General features: G+C 39.9%; 1 protein-coding gene across 1 annotated transcript in view; it reads left to right on the top strand.

Moving 5' to 3' along the window:
- SLC7A11 (solute carrier family 7 member 11) overlaps positions 1 to 25,009 on the top strand; it is a 60,156-nt gene extending 35,147 nt beyond the window's left edge. Inside the window, exons 7-12 of the mRNA XM_064651545.1 lie at positions 10,372 to 10,495; positions 11,614 to 11,717; positions 12,199 to 12,295; positions 15,534 to 15,683; positions 17,144 to 17,321; positions 22,338 to 25,009. Of these exons, the coding sequence (XP_064507615.1) occupies positions 10,372 to 10,495; positions 11,614 to 11,717; positions 12,199 to 12,295; positions 15,534 to 15,683; positions 17,144 to 17,321; positions 22,338 to 22,405 (721 nt within the window). The 3' untranslated portion in view covers positions 22,406 to 25,009. The remainder of the gene's footprint in view (positions 1 to 10,371; positions 10,496 to 11,613; positions 11,718 to 12,198; positions 12,296 to 15,533; positions 15,684 to 17,143; positions 17,322 to 22,337) is intronic.
- The last annotated feature ends 1,223 nt before the right edge of the window (positions 25,010 to 26,232 follow it).

The following is a 26,232-nucleotide window of genomic DNA, read 5'->3' as shown; positions in this document are numbered from 1 at the left end:
ATGCATCATCCCTGAAAACACTGAAGGCCAGGTTGGATGGGGCTCTGAGCAACCTGATCTGGTAGAAGGTGTCCCCGATCTTTGCAGGGAACTAGGACTGGATGACCTTTAAAGTCCCTTCCAACCCAAACCTTTCTATGATTCTCTAGGTTTACTTTCAGATTCAGATGTCACAGAGGCTGTTGCTGGGCAGGGTGCTAGGGAGTGCCAGGATGTAGGGCTTTTTTGATGGCACAAGTACATATTTTTTAATAGGTTGATTCTGTGGGTCAGGATAAGAGGTAGTATGGTAAGTTCTGTATAAATCCTTGTTATCGCTTTCATTTTGAGATTTTAGCATGGAAGAGTAGTGCATTCAGGGTACATTGAAGAGTGTGCAATTGCAAAGATGAGTCAGCCTTAAAATCCTGAGTCTCATTGATTATACTGTCCAAGATAATTAGAATAAACTAATAATTCTGTCTATTTCCCGTTGCTATCCAAACTGAAGGGAACTTGATTTGCAGAAAGGTTTCAGGATTAACTCCCTAAGGTTATGTTTAAGGTTATATTTAAAATTTCTCAATTTGGACACAGAAAAAGAAAAATCCAACCTTACCGGTGATTTCGAAAGTTGTGCATATTTCACTTCATGACATCACTTCATCACTTCTTTAAAAAAAAAAAAAAGGATAAGCTCTTCTCATGTGCCTATGATTGTAGTTCAAGCATTATGAAGGCTTAGTGAGAGAGGATTTCAACTTACTGATATTCTCTTTCTCAAAGCACTGAAGCAATGCAACAGAAAAAGTTGATATTCCCATTTGAATTCCATTCAAGTGCCCCCAGTTACTGCGGGCTGCAAAGGCATATTTCAGCTCACATTTGGAGTTTTCTGGATTTCTCTTCCATGTCGGAGCTCCTACGGAATTATTTCAGTGTGCTATATGGGCTGTCCCACATCCATGGGCAGTCTGCTGGGCTGTCCTTAGCAAAAGCCTCATTTCCCTGTGTTCTGCAGAGAAAACAATTTATCTGCCAGACAGCCTCCTTCATGGCAGTGTAGTATTGTTAAGACATCTCCTTTTAATTTCGTTTACACCTTTTTATATCTTTTAAAATGCTAATGCTTTGAGGCACTTGCAGTTACCGTTTTCTCATTTTAAATTCCTTCAGAAGAAGAGCCTATCTTGGTAAATGATATTTCAGTTTCCATGGTGCTCCCTATTACAAGTAGCTGCTCTTTTCATCACCGAATGGTGCAATTTTCATTCATGCTGAAATATCAATGGTAACATACGGCAGCAAATTGTTCCTGTATGATCCTTGGCATTGTGGAAACTCTCCTGCTCAAAATTAAATGTCAGGGAATTTAACAAGTCTGAGAAATCTAGCTCTTTTTATGCGTGCACACACAGAGAGACATACGTTTCTCCTTCCATTCCTCTGTGCACCTAAGCATTTATCTTCCTTTATTACTGTAAGGAGTCATTAGTATGCTATCAACATGTTTCCTAAAAAGTTTGGTTGAGGGGGCGGTGTTCCCTCCTGTACTTTCCCCTGGAGTCGAGTGAGGTGTTTTGTATTCAGGCTGCTTGTTCCCAGACTCTGAACTTGAGGGGCTCATTTTGGGAATGATAGCAGCCTTGCCAGCCTGCTCCCTTGCATTACTCAAAGTGTTGCTTTGTCATTTGCAGATGACCTAAAATCAGAAACATAAGTCCTCAGTACAGACAATAGAAATACACACAGATCAAGGCAGGATCTGCTTCCACCCCAGCCCGGCTGCCTGAAAACACGCAGGTACTTGCAGGAGTGTGGGGAGGGTGCTGTGACAGGCAGCATGGTTTTTAGTGGGATTTCTCTCATAACCACCATAATCTCTTTCCCTGTCCATGATATTATTCTTATGTTGTAGCTGATGGCTTAGGTTTCTCAGCTATGTGGCCTGATTGACACATTTCCCTTGTTTATAATTCTAAAAATCCCTCCCCTCACCCTGCCAGCTACTGCCAGTGCTCAGTCTTCCCTGAGAAAATGATTCTGCCTGGAGAAAGTAGACCCTGTTCATAAATCACGTGCTCAGGGAACTAATAATTTCAAATTCCCAGGAGAGCCCCCTGTAATAAATAAAACTACTTTTAATACACAATTACATCACTCCCTTCTTTTTACATTTATTTTAAGTCTGTCAGTGTGGTATCTGTCATGTCAGTGTGGAGCAATTAAGAGGAAGTTAGACTCACTATCCCATGCTAAATAAAGCAACTTGTAGGAAGCTCTTTGAATTGAGCCTCTACCCCATTCCCATTCATTTCCATACAGGAACTTGGTGCAGGCAGGTGTTTTGTTTTTACAACCCTATGTCAGGTTTGTGGTTATGGCTTCCTTGCCTTCAAGCAAGCACCATGATTTACGAGTGCTTCTCACTGTGATCTACGCTGCTGGCAGTGCTGTGAGCACTTCCAGCAAATAGATCTTGGAAGAAAATAAAATGCTGGAGCTTGTGAAAGAGCAGAGGTGCTCCTTTCATCTTCTGGTTGAGAGGGAGCTGAGCAATAAATGTAAAACCTGAGGTTTTGCATCTCTGGTGGAAAAGGTCACAAACTTACCTTGAGTACATGAAAGTTTCCCACAAGTGAAATACAGCGAGGGTGACGTTAAATAGTGATGTGAGGTAGAAACATGGAAGTCGTTCATCAAACTCAAGAGTGACGATATATTTGTATTTGAATCCTCTGAGTTCAGGCTCTGTTGCTTTTTAAGAGGACCGCCTGTGTGAGAGAGGCAGACACCCTTTTAATTACAGGTCCAGCCTAAGCCTCACCTTTATTGCAATATCCTAGTTAAACAAGCATTGTCTTCTGAGCATCTTCACTGCCATTTCAGGTTCTGAAAAATTAAATGCAAATCCTTTGATAGACATCCTGCTGAGCTGGTGCCCACATTTCCAGGCTCCTGGCTGTTCTGTGGTTAAGCCTCCTGGACTCTCATAATAACCACACCTGAGTTCCCAGGATAAGCCTAGCTCCATGCAGATATGCCTATTGCAATAGGAAAGAAAAACCAGAAAAGACTTTTATGTTCTTGGGAGGGATGTAATTTCGGGTCAAGTTACAGTACAAAATAAAAGCTGGGTTTGATTTTTCACGTCTTTTGGAAGCAGTTGTAAACTTTGTACTATAAGTTTTGCAACAGAGTTAACATGAAGATGTTGAATACTGGCACTTGTTGGACATATGGAAGCAGAATTGACTGAGAAATCATAGGGGATGATTGATATTATATGTTTCAAGTCTGTATTTTGTGTTTCAAGTCTGTATTCCATTTATTTCTTTAAAGAGATTTTAAAAATTAGCCCCCGTAGTAGCTCTGTGTGCTGCCTCTTGTGCTCAGTTTCTGGCTCCTAACAGTGCTCACGTGCTTGCTAAACAAAAAATGGCTAAACAGAGACAGCATGAATAATATTTAGTGCTGTAACCTCAGAAGTTCTTTGTGGATTTAGCTGTCATCCTAATATCTTTTGTGTTGGCTTAGTTTTCTTTGGGAATGCCAGAAATGCTATCCACTCCATGCAAAGAGATTCAGGACCCTGCTTGAACATGAGGGGTGTCTCTGGCTGGTAGTCCAAGTTTTAGAGGAATCCATTCTGCTCTTCAAGGAAAGGTGTTTCATAAGAGGTATTGGCTTGACAAGGTAAATGAGTGTGGCACTCTGATGGCATCTGGCTTGCCAACCTGAGTTTGTACACAAAGAGATCACAGCCAAGTTTAAATCTCTGTTAAAATAAAGCAAATTCCCTTTTGAATGTAACAACTACTCTCAGTTTCTCAAGGGCTTTGGGCAGATTTGCTTCTGTTTGAGAATAGCTGGGAGGGTTTGCCTGGAAGAGATGTTATGGAGAAGAGGTTACATTGTGCAATTAATACATTTCTAAGTCTTAAATTTCAGACATAGGAGTATTTATGCTAATTAAGTTTTGAGGAAAGCCTGCTGGAAGGAGTACTGAAAACATCTGAGAAGTTGATAAAATTTCCTGCCCTTTGCAGCACACTGGCAATGCAGTTTGACCCTTTAAAGTCAGTGGGTCATGGAAGACCTTATTTGTGAACTGTAAGCAATTATAATCTGAACCAGTGAAGTCAAACAGCAGGTAGAAAACAAGTAATTAGCACAGCAGAAGCTCTTTTCTTCTCTTGCTAGATGGTAGAAGGCAAGAAGGTTTTTAAATGCAAACTGTGGCCTGATTCATCACTCTGTTATCCTGGTGTAATCCTGCTGTGTCTCTGCAGAAGTCAGAAGTATGGAACCAAAGCATGGAAATGAAGAAGGGAGCCCTTTGACACTCACTCCAGGAGTAACATCCATGGAGCATGTGATGGTGTAAATGAGAGTGCAGCTTAATAGCTAGGATTTTCTTGTCATCACTTCTCCCCTCAAAATCAAGAAGATCAAAAGATGATGAAGAGAAGTGATGTAATTGAATAGTGTCTGAGCTGCAAGCCCACAGGCAGCAGCTCTGATCTGGAACATAAGGATGGAACATATTGGGAGGCAGTGAAGGGGGGGAAGGAGTGATCTGCTGAGGGGAACCTTTACTACAATAAACAAAATAATAATAATAGCTTATTGTTGAAGTCAGCTGTTGCTGAGACACTTATTAGCATTTATAAATATGTGGATTTGAGAGGTGCTGTGATGATTTCCATCCCTTTTGCCTCTCTGTTCCTGGCTTTGATTCAATCCTTTTAAGTTTTGCATCCTCCTTTTGTCCTAACAGATGGATGAGATTGCAGTTTTTTCATCTATTGACCTGGTGAGAACTATTTGATCCCTTCAGTGTTGTGTTCTGTCTTGTAGGCTGCTTTTTGCATGAAAAATACGTGGCAGGGAAAAGTAAGTTTATATCAAAATGTACTGCTTTACTGTCCAGAATTTGGAATTGCCACAGCTCACAGAATAACTACCTGGTAACAGTGAGAGATATAGGTTGGACTCTGGAACACAGCCCTTATTAAGGCAAGCCTATATGTCTTCTAGTCTTGCACTGAAGTCCTGGGAATATTAAATAACCAGGGTTCTCTTGCCACTTTCGGTATTTGGTTACTTTTTCCAGTGTCAGGTTATTAGGATAAATTTGCTCTTGTGACTTCTTCTGCCAAGATTTGGCCTTATGACCAGTGCAGTGGATGATTAGATTTTTTTAAGAGTGCCAGAATCTGGAAAGAGTTCATTTGCAAATTTGCTTAGCAGATTGCAAATGGTGAATAAATTATTGCACAAGAGAACTATTGAAACTTCTCTGGTGGTAAATTTTCAACTAAAAAAATATAGCATATACAGCCTCTTGCTCATGAAAACCAAGTAAATGCTTGCCTGGAAATCATGTGGAATTAGGACTTCTCCTCTCTCCTTTTTTACTATTTTCTTTTTAAATTTGTATGTAACAGAAAGTGTCTTCCACTATTTCCCTGGTACAGTAAAGATGTAGTTCAATCAAACTTTATCAGTAATTAAATGCTTTATTTAGACCTTCTTATTTATGTTTCCTGGCTGGGTCCCACCAGTGTAGCTTTGTCCAGGACAGTTTACTGGGAGTGAGCATCTGTAAAAACCTGGCTTGAAATGGATGCAAGAAAAAGTTTTTGGAATGGCCTCTAAACAACAAAGGATGTGGCGACAATGGTTTTCATCCTTGTGAACTCAGCTGGCTTGGTGGGGTGTATTTGACTGTGTGCTTGTCATTTTATAGAAAGAACAGCCCTCAGTGATCACAGCTCTTAGTGCTCACTGTTGTTATAAAAGTTGTCATTAAACTGGGATATATGCTGTAGATTTCTGGGAATGTTCAACTGATTTATTGACATTGTTGCTCTTATCCCTGGGTTCTTGCTCTGACTTTCTTTCTCTTTTTCCTTTTATCTTTTTTTTTCACTTTTTCCCTTCTCTTACTTGCTCTGCTTTGTGTTTTTCTTTCAAAAATATTTGTGGGAGGTAGAGACATACTAGAGCTGATTATCAGAAGATCTACGATTCTGCAATGCTGAAGGTTAAATCCAAACCCCAGTGGTTATCCTGATTAACTGAACCATATTCCCTAGCTCTTGGGCCCTTTACAGGGTCTAGAGGAAGGAAATTTGCTTCCAAGTCATATACAGTGTTGCTTGGCAATGCATTTCAGCCCTATATAGCACAGGATGGGCTAGGTATATTCCCACTGCTGAATTTCTCTGTGATGGTAGGCTCCTTGGTGACTCTTTTTCTGGGAATCATAAGGTAGATGGGCTCTTTGTTCAAGCTGTTGCAATTCTTTATTACAGTTGCTCTGTATATAGGGCAAAAGGGGAAGATTTAGCTTTGAATAGTAGCTAGGAATAGCTACTAAGTCTTAAAAGGTGTAGAGATTCAATTCAATTTTAGTCAACGTTCAGATGCATGGAAATTATCCTAATTGTCTCTTATCTGCTTTTATAAAGACTTTTTAACTATATTGTCAATATTTGCCTGATTCAGGTTTCCTCAGATTCATTTTGGTACTGGTTTTCCTCAAAGCTTTGGGAGAAGAGATGAATATTGCAAAAAGACTTCCCTGGCAGCAGCTTCCCCTTCTAACCAAGGAACAGTGTGCTTGAATATCATCTTGACAGTAATGCTCAAGACATTTCCAAATAATTGTATAAGTTTGGATCTAATATTAAGGCCAGGCTGGATGGGGCCCTGAGCAACCTGGTCTAGTGAAAAGTGTCCTTGTCCATGACAGGGGGATTAGAACTAGATGGTCTTTAAGGTCCGTTCCACTTCAACCATTCTATGATTCTATGATGATTCTATGATTGGCACCTCAAGGTCTATTCAGACAAAGAGCTGTTTTGAAAAGAATTGTTCTTGATTTTGAAATCTATTGAGATTTAACTCTCAGATGAGTACAAAAGGAAAGCACTGCCCTATAGTAGCCAGTAGCCACTTCAATGTAAGTTCAAGTCCTGGACATGTTTTAAGTAAATGAGATATTGCAGTCTACTGTATCTGAGCACACACAGTGCAATGGTTTTTAAGCCATTGACCATTCTGAGGTCTTTATCAGTTGGATAAGGTTTCTGTTTTGTTCTAAGATTTTTTTCCTAAGAAACATCTCACTGATATGTTCAAGTTCCTCATCAGAAGCTTTAACTTCGATGAATCAAAATATTAAAACAGTCTTAAAGTGGAAAATGTGTTTTTCTTGAATTTTCTGTCTCCCTCTAGTGCAAATCTCTCAGCTCTGAGGCAGTTGTGAATTTGCATTATATCAGAAACATGGCTTATCAGTGTTCTGATACCCTGTGTTGTGTGTGATTCACAGGATGTGGAAGTGAAAAGGTGAAACTTGCATCAATAGAGGCAATTTAATGGAGAGCAGAACTTTGGTATGGTTTTTCTTATTTACAGAGAAGATTTGGATGTCTTGGAGAATATCTAAAATATTCCAAGAGAATTGGTACAGTGATCCTCCAAGGAAAGGAGGTAATCTTTATTGGTAATGGCATTACAGTTTTTATTCCAGTGCAGTGACTGCAGTTCATTGCAGAGAGTCCGATAATGGGATCCTGTTGCAAATTGGGAACTGCAGAGAATCTAATAATGGGATCCTGTTGCAAATTGGGAACTGCCTCTTAAATTGGATGGATAGAAAAGACACGGTTAAAGCTCTCACTTAGTGGTTTTACATATGGTTTGTGCCTGTCTGTCTGTGCTCTCAGGTGACTCAAGGTCCAACTGCAAATACGAGTGGAGGCGTCAGTGAGAAATGAACCGTACTGTGTTGCTCATCCCTGGAATCTTGAAGCTGGCCTTTTATTTTTGTCTAAGTCTGTCACTGAAAGCAGTGGCTAATAAGCAGCACTTGGAAGGGTTGTGCGGGCGTACGACGGCTCTCTGAAGGCTCGCTCCTGCCAGGAGACAAAAGGAGGTGGAGCCTGGGAGCTCGCTTCCCTCAAAAACAAGGACTCAGGAGCTTAGAAGTCACAGCATCCCTTGTGATGCTCCAGGCACTGAGTTATGATTTGCAGGCTTTTTAATGAATAGTGCTTGCTGACTAGTTCTGTCTTGTTTAGGAGTTTTATTCTTCTCCTGAGTGTATTTTTTATTGTTGGTATTACTATCCAAGGGAGTTAGTGCTCTTCAGCATAACAAGGTAGGACCTTCAGTGCTAAGAAAATGGTCATGTTTGGAAGCATGATTTTCTTTTTCCCCTTAGTTTTGAACTGCTGTTTTGTTTTATCAGAAATTAAGACTGTGATTTAAATTAGATATGAATACAGAATGTTTGGTAAGAGTTAGAATGAACAAAAATAGTTTTTAAATTTAACAATGTGATTACAGTCATTTAAATGGTTAGTGAAAATAGTCCAAATTTGCTATCTTTGGCTGGAAACATTCTTTTTAAGGTTGGAGTAAGTGCAGGTTTATCCAATAACTTGGTGGTTGAAGCATTCATCTGTGATGCAGAAGATATAGTTAAAATCACTGTTCTGAGAGGCTTTGCATCCATGTATCCCTGCCTTGAATCAGATGCTAAGAGGATTGAATTCAATTTACACCCAGGTCAGGTAAGAAGCTTAACCTTGCTGGTTGCAAAATATCTGGCAACTGACCCACAAAACCTGTTTTTGCCCATAGTATCAACACAGAGAGCTGCAGTATTTCTTGAGTCCGTAGCTTTGTGGGTTTTCCAGCAATACAGCACCTGCATTCTGGGCTCTTTGCTGTGGTCTTTGCTATCTCCTTCTTCATCAACAAGTACATTCTACAAGCTGACTGGCTTCCCTTTTTCCAGTTTCTTCACCTGAGGACGTGTGCATGAGGTAGCCATGGGCTAATGCAGTATCATGATGTCTACCCAGATTTGGTGTTATGTTACAGCATGATCCTCTTACTTACCTGTGTGTCCGGGTTAATGGGAGTATTTGACACCATGGTTTCTAAGGTGGGCAAGATGTGCGACAGTGATACTGTCCTGCTTTACTTATTTATAAATAAATACATTTATTTAGTTTCAGTTCAGAGCTTCTTTTCAGCTCTTTACAGGCATACTGATGTAAAGGATTTATTTGAGAAACAAGGACTGGTAGCAAAGAGGATCCTTAAATTCTGACCAGGCTGTGTTTCTTTGAGATCAGAAAAGAATGGATCTTTGTGTTGATTTCCAGAACACCTTTTCCTTTGATGTGATTACAACAGTCCTTTAGGGCTGTTCTTGTGATCTCTTCTGGAACATCAGAATTCCTAGTTCTGTCTCTCCTTTCTTCCACCTGGTGGGGTGACCTTCACAATGAAGTTTTCTAGATATGGCAACCTCTCCATCCCTTCAAAAGCAGCCTTAATATAGACAACTGGACGGAATCAGACGTGAAGCAGTGAGGGAGTTTGCATACTGCAACTCTTAACCTTGGCATTAAAGGATCAAACATTAGTTTCAGATCTGAATCTTTTCTTGGTGTAATGCAGATATCAATAATATTAAGTGGAAAGAGACTAGAGCAACACTTGAAGCATCTGTTTTTTTCTCCTGACTCAAACGTATGCCTGCAGTGTGGCTTTGGACAAATTCACTGTGCCTCTGTTCCTGTTTTTTAAAATTGGAATAATTCTGTTCTTTTTGACTTGCAGGACACGCTATATAAAATTTTGGCATTATTATTTGTTTGTTGTTGTTCTGTCTTTTAGCTATCGGGGGTTTGTGCTATTCAATACTGTTTGTGCTGTAATAACAGTACAAATTTGTGCTGTTTCTATTTCTGTGTCATATTCTGCTCTCATATTCCCCTGAATAGTGAGAGAGAGAACTAGGATATGGTAAGGTGTGTGAGGGAAGAAATGCACAGAGGAGGAAAGGGCAGAATTTCAGATGCTGGCTATTTTGGCATCCAGGGGAGGATGTCAAACGCCTCCAGGTGGTCAGTGGCCATGGAGTGCCAGTGGGTATGTTGGAGATGCCACTGTGATTGCCCTCCTGATAGAGAGCTGGATCACCTGCATCTGTCATCTCAGCCTTACTGCTGGTTCAGCCAGTGACACCTTCTGCCTTCCTGTTGGGTTCAGCTTGCAAGTCAGTCTGAGTAGGCAGCTCAGATGAGCCATACTTCTTGTATGGGAAGCACAGGGATCACAGCCTCTCGGTGTCCCCAAAGGACTCGTCCCTCAAATGTTTTCTCACCTCTTCATTATAAACCTCTTTGCTTTGTCTAGATAGCTTTGTTTATTTTTTTTTTTACTGGTGGTTTCTAATTATGATATTTTGGGATCACCAAATGTGCATTCACCATCATTAGTGGCTTCTTCTCATGTCATTTGTTTCATGTTCAGGGACTAGCAACCAGATTGCAAAATAATGAGCTACCTTGTGTATTTCAGAAACATACCCCTCGCAATATGCATTTCAATGATTATCGTCACAGTTGGCTATGTGTTAACAAACGTGGCTTATTTCACTACAATCAGTGCTGGGGAATTGCTGCTTTCAAAAGCTGTAGCAGTGGTAAGTTACAGAAGAAAAATACAAAGCTGTATCCCTGCTGCAGTTGTGTTTGTTGATATATTCTTATTTTCCAGGGGAAAAAATTGGGTGGACAGATCTAATGAGGTTTTTGTATGGCACCACTTATTAGCATACTGGTGAAATAAGTCTGATTTTTGACTGATGGCTGAGATTGCACTTAAGGCCATCAATAACATTTATAAACATAACATTGGACTGTATTTATAACAAACTCAATAGGACTTAAATTTTATAGCTGAGTACATGCTTGAAAAATTCAGTGCTAAATTGTAAGCTCGGCTCCTGGGAAGCAGGAATCACAGATATTTGTGGAAGTGGGAGCTCTGAACTATCTTGTGTAGCAAGACAGTCATGCTGTCTCTGCACAAGTGTGTCCTGAGTATTTAGGAAGGGGGTTGCTGTGAATAAGGGAGCTCATTTGGGAAGGAGTTGCAAGGCAACCTGGCTAGGCAATACTGCTTTGGTTGTTCTTGCTGAATTGTGGTGATGATACCGATTTTTATATTTATGGTATCTAAGTCATAATGAGGAAGTAAAAAAATTCCACTTCCTTTCCAGTAGTGACACTGCCTGTGGTTATTTTGGTTGACATGGCTTTTGAAAAATGACCAAATTCTGCAGCTAATGGGAGACTTAGAAAGAAAACATTTTGTAAACATGAAGAAAATTGTGCACGTCTCCTGTGGTACCCCAAACTCCAGTTAAGTCTCTTCTGCTAATGAATTGATGGACTATACCGCTGGGTAGCATCAGCTGAGTACAATGAAGGCAGTAGAAAAACAAAAATTAGGTATGCAAATCAGACCTTGATCCATTCAGACTGGGTCTTCTTCTTTAGAGTCGTAATGGTCTAAAAAGACATAAGTTAGAGCGTGATTCCAGCTCCTCAGCGTTGCTTCGACTAGTGATCTTCCAGACATCCTCAGCAGTAAAGGTGGAAGAGCTCAGCTGGTGACACAAAAGAAGAGGCCACAGCTCAGCTTTCAGTGAGGGATGCAGAAAAGGACTATAATTAACACCATAATAATTTGCTAATATAGTACAGTTACTTTCCTGTTTTATGAAAAATCACTGTATGTTTCTCTCTCCTCTGACAGACCTTTGCCGAACGGCTAATGGGAAACTTTTCTTTAGCTGTACCAGTATTTGTTGCTCTCTCCTGCTTTGGATCTATGAATGGTGGTATTTTTGCGGTCTCCAGGTGAGCATTGCTGATATTCCTGTGGGTGAGGGCTTGGGATACACAGCAAAAGAAAGCAAGCAAGGGGAAGGGAGAGTAGGGTTCATTTCTTCAGCAGGATATGCAAAATTACTTAATTGTTTACTAGGTGCGGGGATTTTTCTCACTTTGTTCCTGTTGACTTCAGTGTATTATTGTTAAAATCCTTTGAATGGTTTGGAAATTAATTCCTCCGAGGATACCCCTTAATTAATGGCTACTTTTTTACCTGTGGAGGAGGGAAACTGGAGAGAAAATATTAACTAATTCCAAACGCCAGTCAGGGGACACATTCAGAGATCTCTTTGATTTCTGTATATGGGTTTCTCCTGCTAGTGTTTTCATTCAGAGTACCTCAAACAAGACTGAGAAGTGCTGCTGTGCTCTGTGACTTTCATGAGCCACTTTGCGTAGTCACAGTAATGAGCACATTTAAAGTCTGTCCACATTTATTTCCCACCAGGATGTTCTTCGTTGCATCCCGCGAGGGTCACCTTCCGGAAATTCTCTCCATGATTCATGTCCGCAAGCACACTCCTCTGCCAGCTGTCATTGTTTTGGTAAATCATACAAACAAATGTTCCTGCACTAGAATTCATATTACAGACTTGCTCTGGAGAATTCCAGCAGAATCTGGGCACTGCTTGAGTCTCATTTATTAATGTGTACATGGGCTTTTGAGCAGGACAGAGAACAGGAAAGAGAGGAATGAGATTTGGGAGTTGTTCTTATTTTATCATCTCCTCCTTGCTTTCTTGTCGGAGCACTTGACTGCCTATCCCTGCAACGTAATTCATGCCTTATTGCTCTGTATTTCTAAGGAGCTGCTAGTGATGAGCTGGTTCCCTTTCAGAGAAACAAATTCCAGTTAAACAAACAAAAAGGGTTTCAGTTAACTGAAAGTGCAGCTAAATACCAGCATCTGGAAACAACACCCTTAAGGGTCTTTATACTACCTTATAGTGAAAAATGCAAACAATTATGCACTAAGATAATGGAGGGGGAACCCTCAGCAGTGCAGTGTAGTGGTGATTAAAAAATGAGAGAACATGTGCCTGGGAAATAGTCTGTGAATTGTCTAAGGAAAACTACTGGTGTTTTAGTGGAAATCCTAATACTGATTTCTAAAACAGCAGCAGAGGTAAATGTTGGCCGTGTGTTTGCATTGCAGACTGATTTGTATGGTAAAATGTTAGGACTAAATGTCAAAATACCAACCTCAAAGTTCAGTTTGCATAGTGCTGGGAAGATTTTCACTTATCATGCAGTTTTCATAAGCATGGATGTTCAGCCCCTCGTTTGGGTTCAGTGGACTGTAATGGATCTGGACAGACCTCTGCCTCTTTAGGAAGTTCCAGCCACAGCAAAAGATGCATGTGTGAGTCTATGCTAGTAAGATCAGATGCTTGTACTGGAGTTTAAATAATTTTTTGCCTATAACTCACTTCTGAAGTGTTGAATTTTATATGTGGCCATACAATCATAGGCTTCCAAATTTTGAAAATTAGGCAATGTGATTATGGTGAAAAGTTTTAATGAAATTAATTTTCCATAAGCATTCAGTTTACATTTTATTTCCTTAGGTGAAGTAGTTATACCTTTTGGGTAAAAGACTGACTATTTTCCATGGAATGAAATGCACAAATGTATTAATATATGATTTTTTTTTATTGTTCTGAGAGACATTTTCTGCCTTTGTATATGGTCCTGTTACACTAGTGCATTGATTTCCTTTGAAAAAGTCAAATTCTCATATGAAGAGGGATTTCCTTCAAAGATTGCTATTTTTTGTCTTACCTTATTGCAAATAGAGCAGTTACAGGATATATTCTGCATCAATAATCTGTGTTTTAGCATTTCCCTATTTTATTTCTCCTGCCAAGGTCTACACACTGTAAGAAAGGAAAGAGCTCTTGAGGGTAAACGTGTTTGAGGCTTGTTAAATAAAACTCCCCACATTTTTAGGAATTAAGAAATCTGTTAATGTCTGTATGATGATGTTAAAGAAATTTCCCAGTTTGACCATTCACGGGACTCTCTGGCAATCACACTCAGCACCAGAGACTTTAACTGCTGGAACCGAAGCCCACTCAGTCAGACCAGGTTTCCTCACCGGTTCGACCGCAGGTTTCCCATATTAGAGTCTCAGATGTCTCATTTCATAAAGCCACTCACGGCGCAGCAGCACAGGAACAGCTCCAACAAAGGAACCCCCTCACAGTCAACTCTCGCTTCCTTCCGAGTCTTCGGCTCCTGTCCCCCCCTCCGAGTTCATCCACTTCGTTGGCATCCCCCATCTTCATCTCCTTTGACATGCAAAAGGTCGGCAGTTCCCGGCTCCTGCTGTGTCTCACAGTGTTCATTCACCTGGCCAGCTCACAGCTCTTCGTGCCCTTTGTTATCCCAAAAGTTGCCAATTCACGGCCTCTTGTCTCGGGCTCCCACCGAGAGCTCAATCTACATTTCAATCTGCATCTCAACCTGCGTCTTGCAAACCGGGATACCTGGACCAGATGTGTTCCTCAGCAATGCCCTGGTATCCGATAGATGTGTGTGTAGCAACTCCAAGAAATCATGCCAATCTGGTTGTAAACCTACTTCATTTTATTTTTTTCTTGATAGCTCTCCTTCACTTACATTATCATTAAAACTTGCATTTTAGTTATAACTGATATTTTAAACTTTTAGGGCTGAGTCTATAGAGAAGAAATCTTGCCCAATATAATTCAGTGGTAAAATTTCCTTTGACATTTACATAGAAGCAGTTTGCTTAATGTCTGTGTGTAAAGAACCAAGTACTTTATAAGTCATTAGGGGTTGGAAGACAGAGACCCACATTTGAAATATTGATTCTTCTGGTTCAAATCCATGTTGTCTTCACTTCTTCGAAAACAGGAAAGAGAGAGAGGCTGTGAATCTAGATTATTAATACAAATTAGTTTTCCTTATCTAAAGATTTAGCCCAGTGTTTTACTGCATCTGCAGTTGATTTCAACTGTTGCCTTGTTATAAATCTAAATACTCTCACCGCCAGAATCTTCCCTATTGCTGAAGAATAAGGGCTATGGGGAATTTGACTCATTCCTTCATCCTCAAATGCAAGGACATTTTTTTGTCCAGCTATTACTTTGAAATAGATTCTAGTAGGCTACACTAACCACCTAACTCAAGACACATCGCTCGTTTATACGTAAGCTTTTGCCTGCCTCACAGACAACTTGTATCTCAGAACAGCTTTCTGATGAGAAAACATATTTATTCTGGTGTCCCTCTCCTTGTTCTTTAGTTGCTGCCTGAGTGACAGCTAAATGCTTCTTTCTGCTTAGGAATGTTTGCATTTACAATGTGCAAAAAGTCACCTTTTTCCTTCCACAAAACACCTACAAACCTCTGCTTTCATATGATCACACGTGACCAGAATTTAACTGCTCTTATTTGCATCGGTGATGAGCGAGTAAAGCTGCAGTGGGCTAATACACTTGTCAGGTCCCATGGGAATGCTGCCCAGGATGCTCAAGCATTTGGGTGGTGCAGTGGGCTGTGTGCCTGTATATTTGTCTGGGTCACAGGGGACACATTTGTATTGACCATGTGTGGCCACCCAGGACAGATCTATATTGATCCACCGTGGTCTCAGGGGACAGCTGTACATCGATTGCATGACAAAGGCAAGCCTGAAGTCTGTGGCACTCAGGTGTGTGCATAAGGCTGTGCTGCTTGTCCCTGTGGAAAAATTTGACATCACTGCTGTAAAATAATAGAGATTGATCTACTAAACCCCTCTTATTTCTTTTTCAGCATCCTCTCACAATGATAATGTTATTCAACGGGGATCTCTACAGCCTTCTGAATTTCCTCAGTTTTGCCAGGTGGCTTTTTATTGGACTAGTAGTTGCTGGGTTGATTTATCTCAGATATAAACGTCCTGATATGCCTCGTCCTTTCAAGGTAACCTCTGCTCTCTACTCTTTTACATGAATTCTTCTCCCTCTTCTCCATTCTGCAGTCAGACAGCAAAGGAGCATTTTCTGATGTAGCAAGCTAACCTCTGTTTCAAGAAAAGCAGAGTTAAAAGAAAATAGTCTTGCACTGAATGCTCTCCAAGTGTTTCCCTGCAAGCTCCTCAGCTAAAGGCCTGAATAATTTTGCTACCGAAATTCATGTCAGGCGTAAACATTAATATAAATTAATATAAAACATTTATGTCATTGCCTATCCAATATCAAATACACCAATTTTCCGTGCAAATAAGTGGTTAGTGCTATCATTATAATATTTGAGACTTGCAGTGGATTTGCAGACACAGTGATTGTGAACCCAGAAAGAAAATACTAAATAGTCCAACCCATTGAACTGTAGCTGTTTTGGCCTTGATTCCACCATTCTTCTTGCTTATTTCAAGTACTGTCTTACAAAGTAAGTTGTCCCATTGTGTACCCAGAAAGATAATGTCCATCATCATAAAAATGGAGGAATATATTTCTGTTTAGATGCTGCCAAGAAGTCTGTTTTGTGAAGAGCTAAGAATGTGCGCTGTTGCATTCTTGTAGGTATATCTATAAATAAGGAGGTCAGTGACACAACCTGTTTTGCTTTGATTAAAAGAAAAAATGCTTTGACAGTGCACTAAAGAGGAACAGTAATGCTTTGAGGCATGAAAGGAAGAGAACAATCTCCAAGGAATTCTCCAATTCTCCATTACATTCATAAGCCATGCCTGTAGGCGGTTCCTTCAGAGAGGTGCTAACAGAGTGATTGTAATGGTGTTCTTGAAAATTGAGTAAATAAATTTGATATTGTTACTTTGTGTGCTTTCAACAGTGACGCTGATAACGCTATCAGTCATACAGTCAGAAAGGGCTTTTTCAGGGGCTATCAGTTGCATAACACTATCAAATATCTTTATCCTAGTCAAATTGGTGTTTAATTTGCTCTCTTCCTGTTAGATTTTGATTTTTACCTTAGGAAGAAAATCAATATGTTCTTAATAGTTTTAAAAGGTGACTTGAGCTCCTGGTTGTGTTTTAAAACGTTTTCTGATGGGTAATTATCAAAGTGGAAATCTTTACTGTGGTTAGAGCTGCTTACTTATCTGCTGGGGAATTAGAGAAAGGACTTTTACAATGTAACTTATTTACAGTCCTTGCGTTTTAAAGGATGTAAAACACTGAAGTATTTTAGAGTGTAATTAAGAGACTTCTGTGGTACTCACTGCACAGCGCTCTGCAGGGCTGGGCTTCTGCAGTCACTGCCATTTTGTGTGTATGTTCTAGACACCCATATCTCTGCAGAACTGTCCTGTTGTGCTGGGCTTCATCCAATTTATATTTCATGGAACATTAAATGCCTTAGTCATTACTTTACATTGACCCTGTTATTTAATGATTCTTCGTGTGGTTATGTTTCAGGTTCCTCTATTTATTCCAGCATTGTTTTCCTTCACCTGTCTCTTCATGGTTGCACTGTCACTTTACTCTGACCCAGTGAACACAGGGATTGGATTTGCAATAACCCTGACTGGCATTCCTGCCTACTACCTCTTTATTGTATGGGACAAGAAGCCAAAGTGGTTCAGAAAGCTCCTAGGTAAGTCCTAGTGGGACTCCTTCATGCTTACTCCAGGAGTTTCTCAGGGTTCTCCCTGTGTTGTGAAATCCTTCTGGTCAATCCTCTCAGCTACCATGAGCTGGGGATGACAACACAACTTTCTTTTCAGCACATGCTCTAGCATTGCTCTGCCAGTTGCAGTCAATGTCTACTGACTAATGAGCTACTTTACAGCAAGGCTATTCTTCCCCAGTGATTGATTTGAAATGACTGACACTGCTCCCACTGTCCTCTTCCTCTCTCCCTCCCCTGCAAACATCTAATTCCTTTTAAATCACCCGACCCCTTCCCCTGACCGTTTTCTGTGCTAATAGAGACAGCTCTACACTTCTTGGAGAATCAGTTTGGAGCCTCGAGCATAACAGTTGTGATGATAGGATGGGCTTGGTGCTCCCTGCTGAGACCACGTGTTTGTGGACCACTGAGGAGTATTGGAATAGGACAGGTTCAGGCAGGTTGGTTATGGGGATATTGTCCTTAGCAGTGGCTCCTGACAAAATGGTAGCAAAATATAACATGCCTGAAATGCTTCTATGGAAATTGTTTCTGTGCTTCTTCAAATGACTTTTTTGTGATTTGTCTGTACTATTTCACGCACTGAGAATCATTTGTATACCATTTCTGAAAGTTTTTGAAAGCATATGCAGAAGTTCTGATGTGTTAGAGAAGGATTATTTGGAACATTTCAATTAGAAGTCAGTATAATTTATTATAGCTGCCCATTCTTCTCTCTCTTTTTTTTTTTGTTACTCAGATGGATAGGTTTCCAAAATGAAGGGAATTTTAAAAACATGAAACAAGACTATTGGCAAAATATTTCAGGAATGCTAGATATTTTATCAAACAAAACCAAAAGAACATCTCTTTTTCTGCAAAACTATAACTCAACCTGCAAAACTATAACTCAACCTGTGCAAGTTTCTAACTAAAAATAATTTATTTGTATAGATGCTGAATCAAAAATGCATATTGTCTTCTATGCTGCAGTCTAAGCAATGATTTAAAATGAGCTGCTCACAAGAAAATAATAGTTTCTATATGTTATTACACTATAACCAGTTATATGTATTTCTCTATATAAATACGTTACATAATTATATCCTATCTGTTGTATAATCTGTGAATTTCCCACTCAATTCATGCTGGGAGGTCCATAGACAATAGGGCAGAAAGTATTTACAGAAAAATATGTTAGTTTAAGGCTAGCACACTCTTAATTTTATATCCATAAAGTTATAAATTATTTGCAGTGTCCTGGGAATGGGTAGAAACCTCCAGTGCAAATTAAAGTAATTGTATGCAAAAGGACATTCTATTAAATAGTTGGAGTTTAGTCTGTTAATAGTTTCTCAGTCTTGACATTTAGGGACTGGGAAATTTTCCCTTATCAAACCCCAGGAGTTTTTTGGCGTTTTCTGTCGTGTCTCAGAGGTTTTGGAATACAGTTACTTGAATCTTTGGCCACAGGATGCCAGTGTTGGACTACATTACTTGGGCAAGAGAAAAAATATTCTCTTTAAGGTAGACTGGATAAATGTGAAGATTTTTCTGCCAGCTGTGACAATGAAGGTGAATAATTTCTAGCTTTTGAGATAACACAAAATTCTCCTCCTAGAAAGGAGACTTGGTGCCTGTGTCATACCTATGGATGGGCACGGTGTACTGCCTCAGAGGGGAAAGCAGCAGAAGCCAGTCAGTGGGTGAAACAGCTTGTTTGCTTTGCAATTATTATCCCCAAAATAAGAACAGTAATGGCAGAAAACTGATGCTGACAGTTTTGGGGTGAAGCAGAGAGGAGATTTACTTGTTAAATAAAAATATTTTCTTTTTCCTCAGAAGAAGCAATAAACCTTCTGTGTGGAGTCATTAAACTGGCATTATTTTGTGAGTGTTAAGGGACCCCCATTGTATAGCCTGAGAACATTTTCTAAAGGCATTGAATGAGGATAAATTCACTTAATGTACCTCTGTGAGATATAGAAAAGCCATTGGCCAGCTGCAAGCTTGATATTCTAACCTTGAAACAATATGCATTAGATGTACATAGGCATGAAAGTGTAATTCCAGACATGAGGTAAAGGGCAAAACGAAAGAATGGTATTGTTGTTTAAAAGGTAGATTTTTGCCAGATTAACTAGGTAGCTTTCTTTGAGAAGATAACTAGTTTTTCTAGATGAAGAAGAATGTGAGGAATACAATCTCCTTAGATTTCAACAAAGCATTTTGTGTAATACCAGAGGGGGAGTGGGAGCCTGTTAGTCTGCACACAGGACTGTGCTACCAAGACTGTGCCCAGGCTGCTTCATCTGCCCAGATCAGTGCATGGGCAGGCTGGGGTAGGGCTTTACCCATTTGCTAAGTCACCTTGTTGAGGAACTGACAGGTTCAGCTGCCCTGCTGTGCTGTGGCAGGAAGAGATGACTGCTCCTCATAAACCCTATATGGAACATGTGTTGTTTAAGCAAAGGTCAGCACTGGTGCAAAAACATGTGGATACAGACCAGCCCCACATAAGATCAGGCTCAGTGTCCTGAATAGGCTTTGTAGAGATCAGAGGAGAGGGATGTTGAACAGCCACAATGAGTAGTGGGATAAAATACCCAGCCTGAAAATACATACATTTCTGAAAGGGGTTTTAGGCTGATTACACAAACAGAGCCCCCCATGGATTACCCAAGGAATCCTCTTCCAAGGTTGAATGTCTTCTGTATGTTTTGACTGCCCTCAATGGCATTTACATTGCCCATTCTCCATATGAAATTACTGTATTTGACAAAAGGTGACTTCACAGTTCGTGGGTCCGTAGGTTCTGGGCGGTATTTTGCAGCTGTAATAACATTTTGTTCTCTCCTTTTCCAAAGAAATTTTGCTGTAGCACCAGATGTGCTGGGACAAATAATTTTCAGCTAGTACAGGCTTCATTTGACCTCTGCTTTCTTGCTTTTTGCAGAACTAATGTGAAAATGAAAAAAGTCAAGCCTAGCAAATACTACAAAGCAGATCAGTGTGTAAAAGGATGCGGCATCAGCACAAGAATGCTTCTGTTTGCACTTCCTCAGTCAAAAATCCAACCTTAGACTCATATTTAAAACATCTATTTCTTTTCAGTGGATTGAATTACAGGGAGCTTAAAAGTTAAATCCTGCTTTTTTTTTCATAGCCTGAGCCCTTGCTGGAAATGAGATCTCTTTATAAAACGAAATGTCTCTGTCAGGGTTATTTAGCAACACCAGAGGATCACACTTGCTCACTCAGGACAAACTGTGATATGCTCAGTTTCCTTCTCTTGGTCGAGTTTGTGATGGGACATCCTAGCATTTTGTTGTCACAGATTTCATGTCCAGTCTTACATACATGCATTAAACTCCTGCTTTCTTTCCTCATCCAAACTTTATGTGGTGCTTATGTAGATACCAGGTCTGTTTTGTTTTTTTTTTTTTTTATGAAGGTGGTCCCCTGATACCTATTTTCAGTGAATTCTCCTCTTGAAAGGGAAAATTAGGGTTTAAAGTGGAGTGGGGAAGTTATCTGTACCATCACAGTACGTTAAATTGTATTGTGACAAAAGTGAAGCTAGTCCTTTAACTCCAGGTAGTACTCTGAGATACTGACTGGAGACAGGTTGGAACATTCTTTAGGGGAAAATACCCTGTATACTGATTTATTCTGAGTACATTGCAACCAAAAAATGCAAAGAAGACTGCCAGCTTGTCTGCTCCCCTATGGCTTCATCCCAGCACAGAGCAAAACTGCTGCATGGAAATGGAGGAGTGGGCAATGTCTTGCTGCTGGTGGCTCTGTCCACTTTGGTGAACAGGATATTAAAATCACAACACACTCTAGAGTTGTCCAGGCTTTCCCTCTGCTGCCATGCCCTTTTCCAAGAGCTGTTACACCATTGCTCAGCTTCATAACATTCTGGTTATCCCTTTGTTCAGCCTCCAACTTGGAAGAGGTGGGATGGCAGGAGCGAAGCCCTGCTGTTTTTCTGCTGCTGGCTTTCCTCCTGTCTTTCATCCCAGCTGCGCTCAGCCCAGCTCTGACATGCCCACTGTGGGTAGGGAAGGCAGGTGGGAGGAAAATGAAGTCCCTGGAGACTCTCAGCCCCTTTGACACTATCAGTTTATAGTCTAAGGGCAAGCTGGCTTTGCACTGAACTGGTGACATCCAGAGAAAAGAGCAAAAGATGGTGGAGTCTGCCTTAGACAGGAGGTCAGAGAAGTGGTTTCAGTTCATATCTTCTGTGAGTTGCACAATTTTACCCTCCTTGCTTTACGCTGGTGTCAGTGTTGACATTTCTGTGTCATACAAGAACAGACAAGGAAAATCAGAACTTACTTTTACAACATTCCTGCTTGTTTAAAATAGGTTACAAAAAAAGAGTGACAAGTGAAAGGAATAGTAAGAGAATGCTCTTTTTCTATTCTGTATGTAAATTAACTGTGCCATTTATGAATCATTACCCTAAAAGGAAAACCAACAAAAGCAGTAGAAGGAAATAAATGTCCAGCGTGACAAAAAGACAGCATGAAGTTTCTTTGGATATGTGATATTCTTAGACCTGTGAAGCTTTGTAATTATTATTTCCTTTAATTTTAGGGTTTTTTTTTTATTTTTTCTTTTTGCTTAGGCAGGTTTTGCTACAGCTAAATTAACTTGTTTGAACTCTCCCAGACATTTATTTCAACATAGCAAATTGGTTAAAACTAAGCTGTCGTGCAGAGTAGTCATGTTTCAAAGATAGCCTTTTAATGCTTGCAGACATTTATTGAATAAGATTATACATCCATACCTTTCCATTATTATTGTATGTGCGTAGCCTAGGATCAGAGGCAAAGAAAACATAGTTAAAAAGAAAAAAAAATTAATTTAAATTATATATGTATATGTGGAAATAGGCTGTATAGCAGCTAAGTTTCCTGTCTGCTTCTGCCTGCCCCATCTCCCCCACAAAAAATCCCCAAACTTCCCATGTGTATGCTTTTATCTTTGCAGACAGGGTAACCAGAACACTGCAAATCCTCCTGGAAGTCATCCCATCAGAGGAAGACCAGAAATTGTGATCTTCATGTACAGCTTTTGGCTTGCTGTTTCATTTCAACCTGAAATCAAGAGAGCAGGGAGATTTATCCCCCTTCTCAACATCCTGCAAACTGGAGGAACAAGTCACAGTCGAGATGGAAACTGAGCAAGTCACTTACCAGAACTGTATTTTACAATGCTTTTGCAAAATATTTTTTAATGTGGTTGGTTTATATGTAGAAAGCAAGAACTTGTGTTATGAGGGAACTCGTCTCTTCAATAGTTCTTTTGTTACAGAGTCCTATTTTAACAAACTGTAGGTTCGTCAAGCTAGGATTTTCGTTGCCTTGTCACTGACAACAGGTTTAAGTGATGTGTAAGTAGTAGTGGGGTCTTCTGTGAAGAATGTATCCTGCTTGCTGTCCCTGGAGTTCCCAGCTCTCACCAGAGAAAGGGTGAGAGAAACCTGCTGAGTTTCACATAATATGTTCTTCCTGTCAAACTGTTTGGCAGCCTGATTTGACTTCTCTTGTCTTGCTGGAAGCCCCAGCACACTGATGACGAAGCACAGCGGTTTCTACACCTTTGTGGTGGCAAGTTCAAGATTTCTTCATTCCAGAGCTCTTATACTATGGCTGACGGGAACATCTTTTGAGACTTAATATTTCTGCCAGTGGGGCAGGAAGATTTTAGTGTGGGAACAGTAAATTTATGCGTGTTTAAGTTTTTCCCAGTCTGGAGATGATTACTGGTTTTACCAGTGTTTCTTTGTGTACATGTACACAGGAAATCCAGCAACTTGAGAAATAACCTTCAAAACAGTCAAAACATTTGAATGTGATCTCCGTTGCTTGTATGAATATTTCCTATCTGGAAGCGTAGAGTCCTGCAGTTATCAGTCAGGCAAACCCAATTTAAAAGTTTTATATCAGTGTTGGTAGGCAGAAATAGATGTCACTGGTGGGAACTTGGTATAGACATGGCCATAAATGCAGTGCCTTTTTATGAATAAGGTATAAGGCAAGCTACAGCACATTTGTTGATCTGAGTAGGATATGCGCCTGATCTGTGGGCTTTTCACTCAAGCACACTCCAGTTAACTGGGCTTTGGAACACTGAGGAACAGGTGCTCTGCCTGCCTTCTCAGGGGTTTTATCTCAGCAGAAACAGAGAAAAGCCATCAAAACTGATAAAATCAAATTAAATTCACCTTCAGAACTGTTTTTGAGCTGAGCTCTGGCTCAAGTATGAGCTGAAGTTTTGCCCTTTTTTTAAAGAGAGTTGTAGATAAAGAAATTTTTTAATGCTTAGAAATTCAGTTTTATATTGTTAACGACTACTCAACCTTAAGATTAAGGTTTGTTATCATTCTGTTAAGAATATAATACTTAACTATTGAATGCACTACTTTTTGAGCTGCCTACTGTCAGCAAATCATATGTTTCATGAAAGCTTTTATGGAACTAAGCAGCATTAAACTTCCGAAATTGGGAGAAAAGCACAACTCGTTGCCAGACCACTACAGTAAAGGGAGACTGTATTGTATATGTGTTGTATATATCCAGAATATCCTCTGCTTTAAGGGTGTACAGTAATATGTCTTAAATTTATATATGTTTTCCTTTTTTGTATCTCTGTGGTGGAATATCACAGAAGTAGAGAAATGCAAGTAATGTAAAAGAGCAGTAATTTAAGACACAGAAAACATTTTGCAAACAATTTTTTCTTTAAATGTTTTCTGTTTGCAGTAACTTAAAAGTGTTATTTGAAACTTTTTTTAGGTAAACATTTTGAGACAGGTTTTTGTGTTGACAGTAGATGTGTTTAATTAGTGCTTATGTTTGGGTCAGAGTTCTGTCTTCGAGGTCATCTCCTGCCACCCCTGTTTATCAGGGTTTGGCCTGTGTTGTCATGGAACGTCTTCAGAGTACACAAACTCTAATTCTCTCTGAAAGAAATAAATTATCTGGCACCCTTCAGGAGTGCACCTAACCCCTTCCTCCACTGACAGATACTGAGTGCATGGGATCCAAAGCAAAACTACCCGAAGAATGTGTGGTGTGTGATTTTCAGCTCTGACTGTTTCATCCCATGTATTCACCCCTATTGTGCCACGTTACTTGAAAGTTTAAATGTAGGCAGTGTTAACTTGTAGAAATAAATGGGCTCCATAAATATGACTGAATGTTGCTTTATTTTCCCATCGTGGTCTTTAAAGTTTAGAAATGTTTCTGAAGCCTGATTCAATGAACACATTTTTGCTGGGTTTATTTCGTGTAAGGGGTTAATTTGTCCCAAGGGATATCCTATGACTCATTGACTGTGAAGTTGTATATTTTAGGGAAAAAAAAATACCTGCAAAATAAAAAACTATTTTCTTGAAAGTGCACAAGGATTCTAATTTCAGGCTTAGTTTCTTTAGTACATGTAATCACAATGCAAAATAATGTAATTTGGTTTCCACTGCATTATGAAAGTCAGTATTAAGGACTTTTATTAGAGCTGGAATTATATCCTCACAAATGGAGGAAAACCAGGATACAACATTTTTTTTCATCATCAAGTTACTTTTTAAGACTTTTAAATATTTTCTTCATAGTCATAAAGGAAATTCTTCTAGAATAAAGGATACATTTTATATATAATATTTATTATGAAGGCCTGAGGTGGTCAGAGACTATTTCTGTGGAGATTTTCAGTGATCCTTTATTTTATTTTTTTCTTGCCTTACCTATATATAAATATAACACTTTGTCTGAATGTCTGTACTCCTTCTATTTGATTTTCAGAGGAAAATCAGCCTTAAATTTAAGAATGTTTTTCAAATATTATTCTACAGAAGAAGATAGAAGTTACTTATATCCACAGGGTGGGTAGCTAATTGTGTTGATGCAACAAGATGAAAAGCCTTTTCCATTATGTTCAGTACCTCCAGAATTTTTGATTCAAGCATTAACCATATATCAGGATCCAGACAGATTTTAATCAGCATAGGTCTTAGAGAAATGGGTGTTGATCTTTTTTTCAGGAGGAATTAGATATTTCTCTTTTCCAACATACCTATCAAATATTGTGTTTAATGGCCTGCAGAGCACAGATGGCTTGGACAGCAGAGCATGGAGCAGGTAACACACTGCAATCCATGGAATCCGTGCAATCCAGTGTGTGAAGTGTGAGTATGTCTGGGAAGGATACAAATGCCAAAGTTTGAACCCAGGAGGGAGTGGTCAAGAGGAAGGGCAATGTGTGATAACCCCTCTTTGGTTACAGGGCTGCTGCCTGAGGCTGGGGACTCTTCTGCAGCGACCACAGTGTCTGTACAGCTGCTGGCACAGGGAAGGCCAGTAACAAACACCAGTTTGGGAGCATCATCAGAACTTCAGACATTTGAACTGGATTGTACTCTTAAACGTATTCACGCTCTATACATAGTCTATGCAGGTGGTTTTTGTGCAAGTGAGGACAACCATCCTAAAAAAGTACACTTGTGCCCATGCTGGCTCTCCCCTTGGCAGGATAAGTCTCAGGGAAGGCTAGTACTGCCAAAGGGAGATGACAGGTATCTCTGTGCCCAGAAAGATGCTCTTGTCTGTAGAAGACATCAGTTGAGATTTTTTTTTCCCTCTTGAACATCCCTCTGCATTCTTTGAACCAGTCCTCTGTGGTGATGAGTCTGGAGTAACTGCAGAAAGCCTCCTTGCCTTAAACATGAACTGGGGATTCGTTGAGACTTGGCAAACTGATGGAGTTTTCTGCTTGCCTTCAGAAGCCGGTATAGTTTTCTTGTATGTTAGTTCATGTTTAATTTGTTTTCTGTTGTCTTTTTGCCAAGGAGCTGTTGGGGAGCATGTCAACAATTGACACCAAT

This window comes from Pseudopipra pipra, chromosome 4 (genome assembly GCF_036250125.1).
Source record: "Pseudopipra pipra isolate bDixPip1 chromosome 4, bDixPip1.hap1, whole genome shotgun sequence".
Taxonomy (NCBI): domain Eukaryota; kingdom Metazoa; phylum Chordata; class Aves; order Passeriformes; family Pipridae; genus Pseudopipra; species Pseudopipra pipra.
Note: the sequence above shows the minus strand (reverse complement) of the source record. Positions and strands in the feature narration are given on the sequence as shown.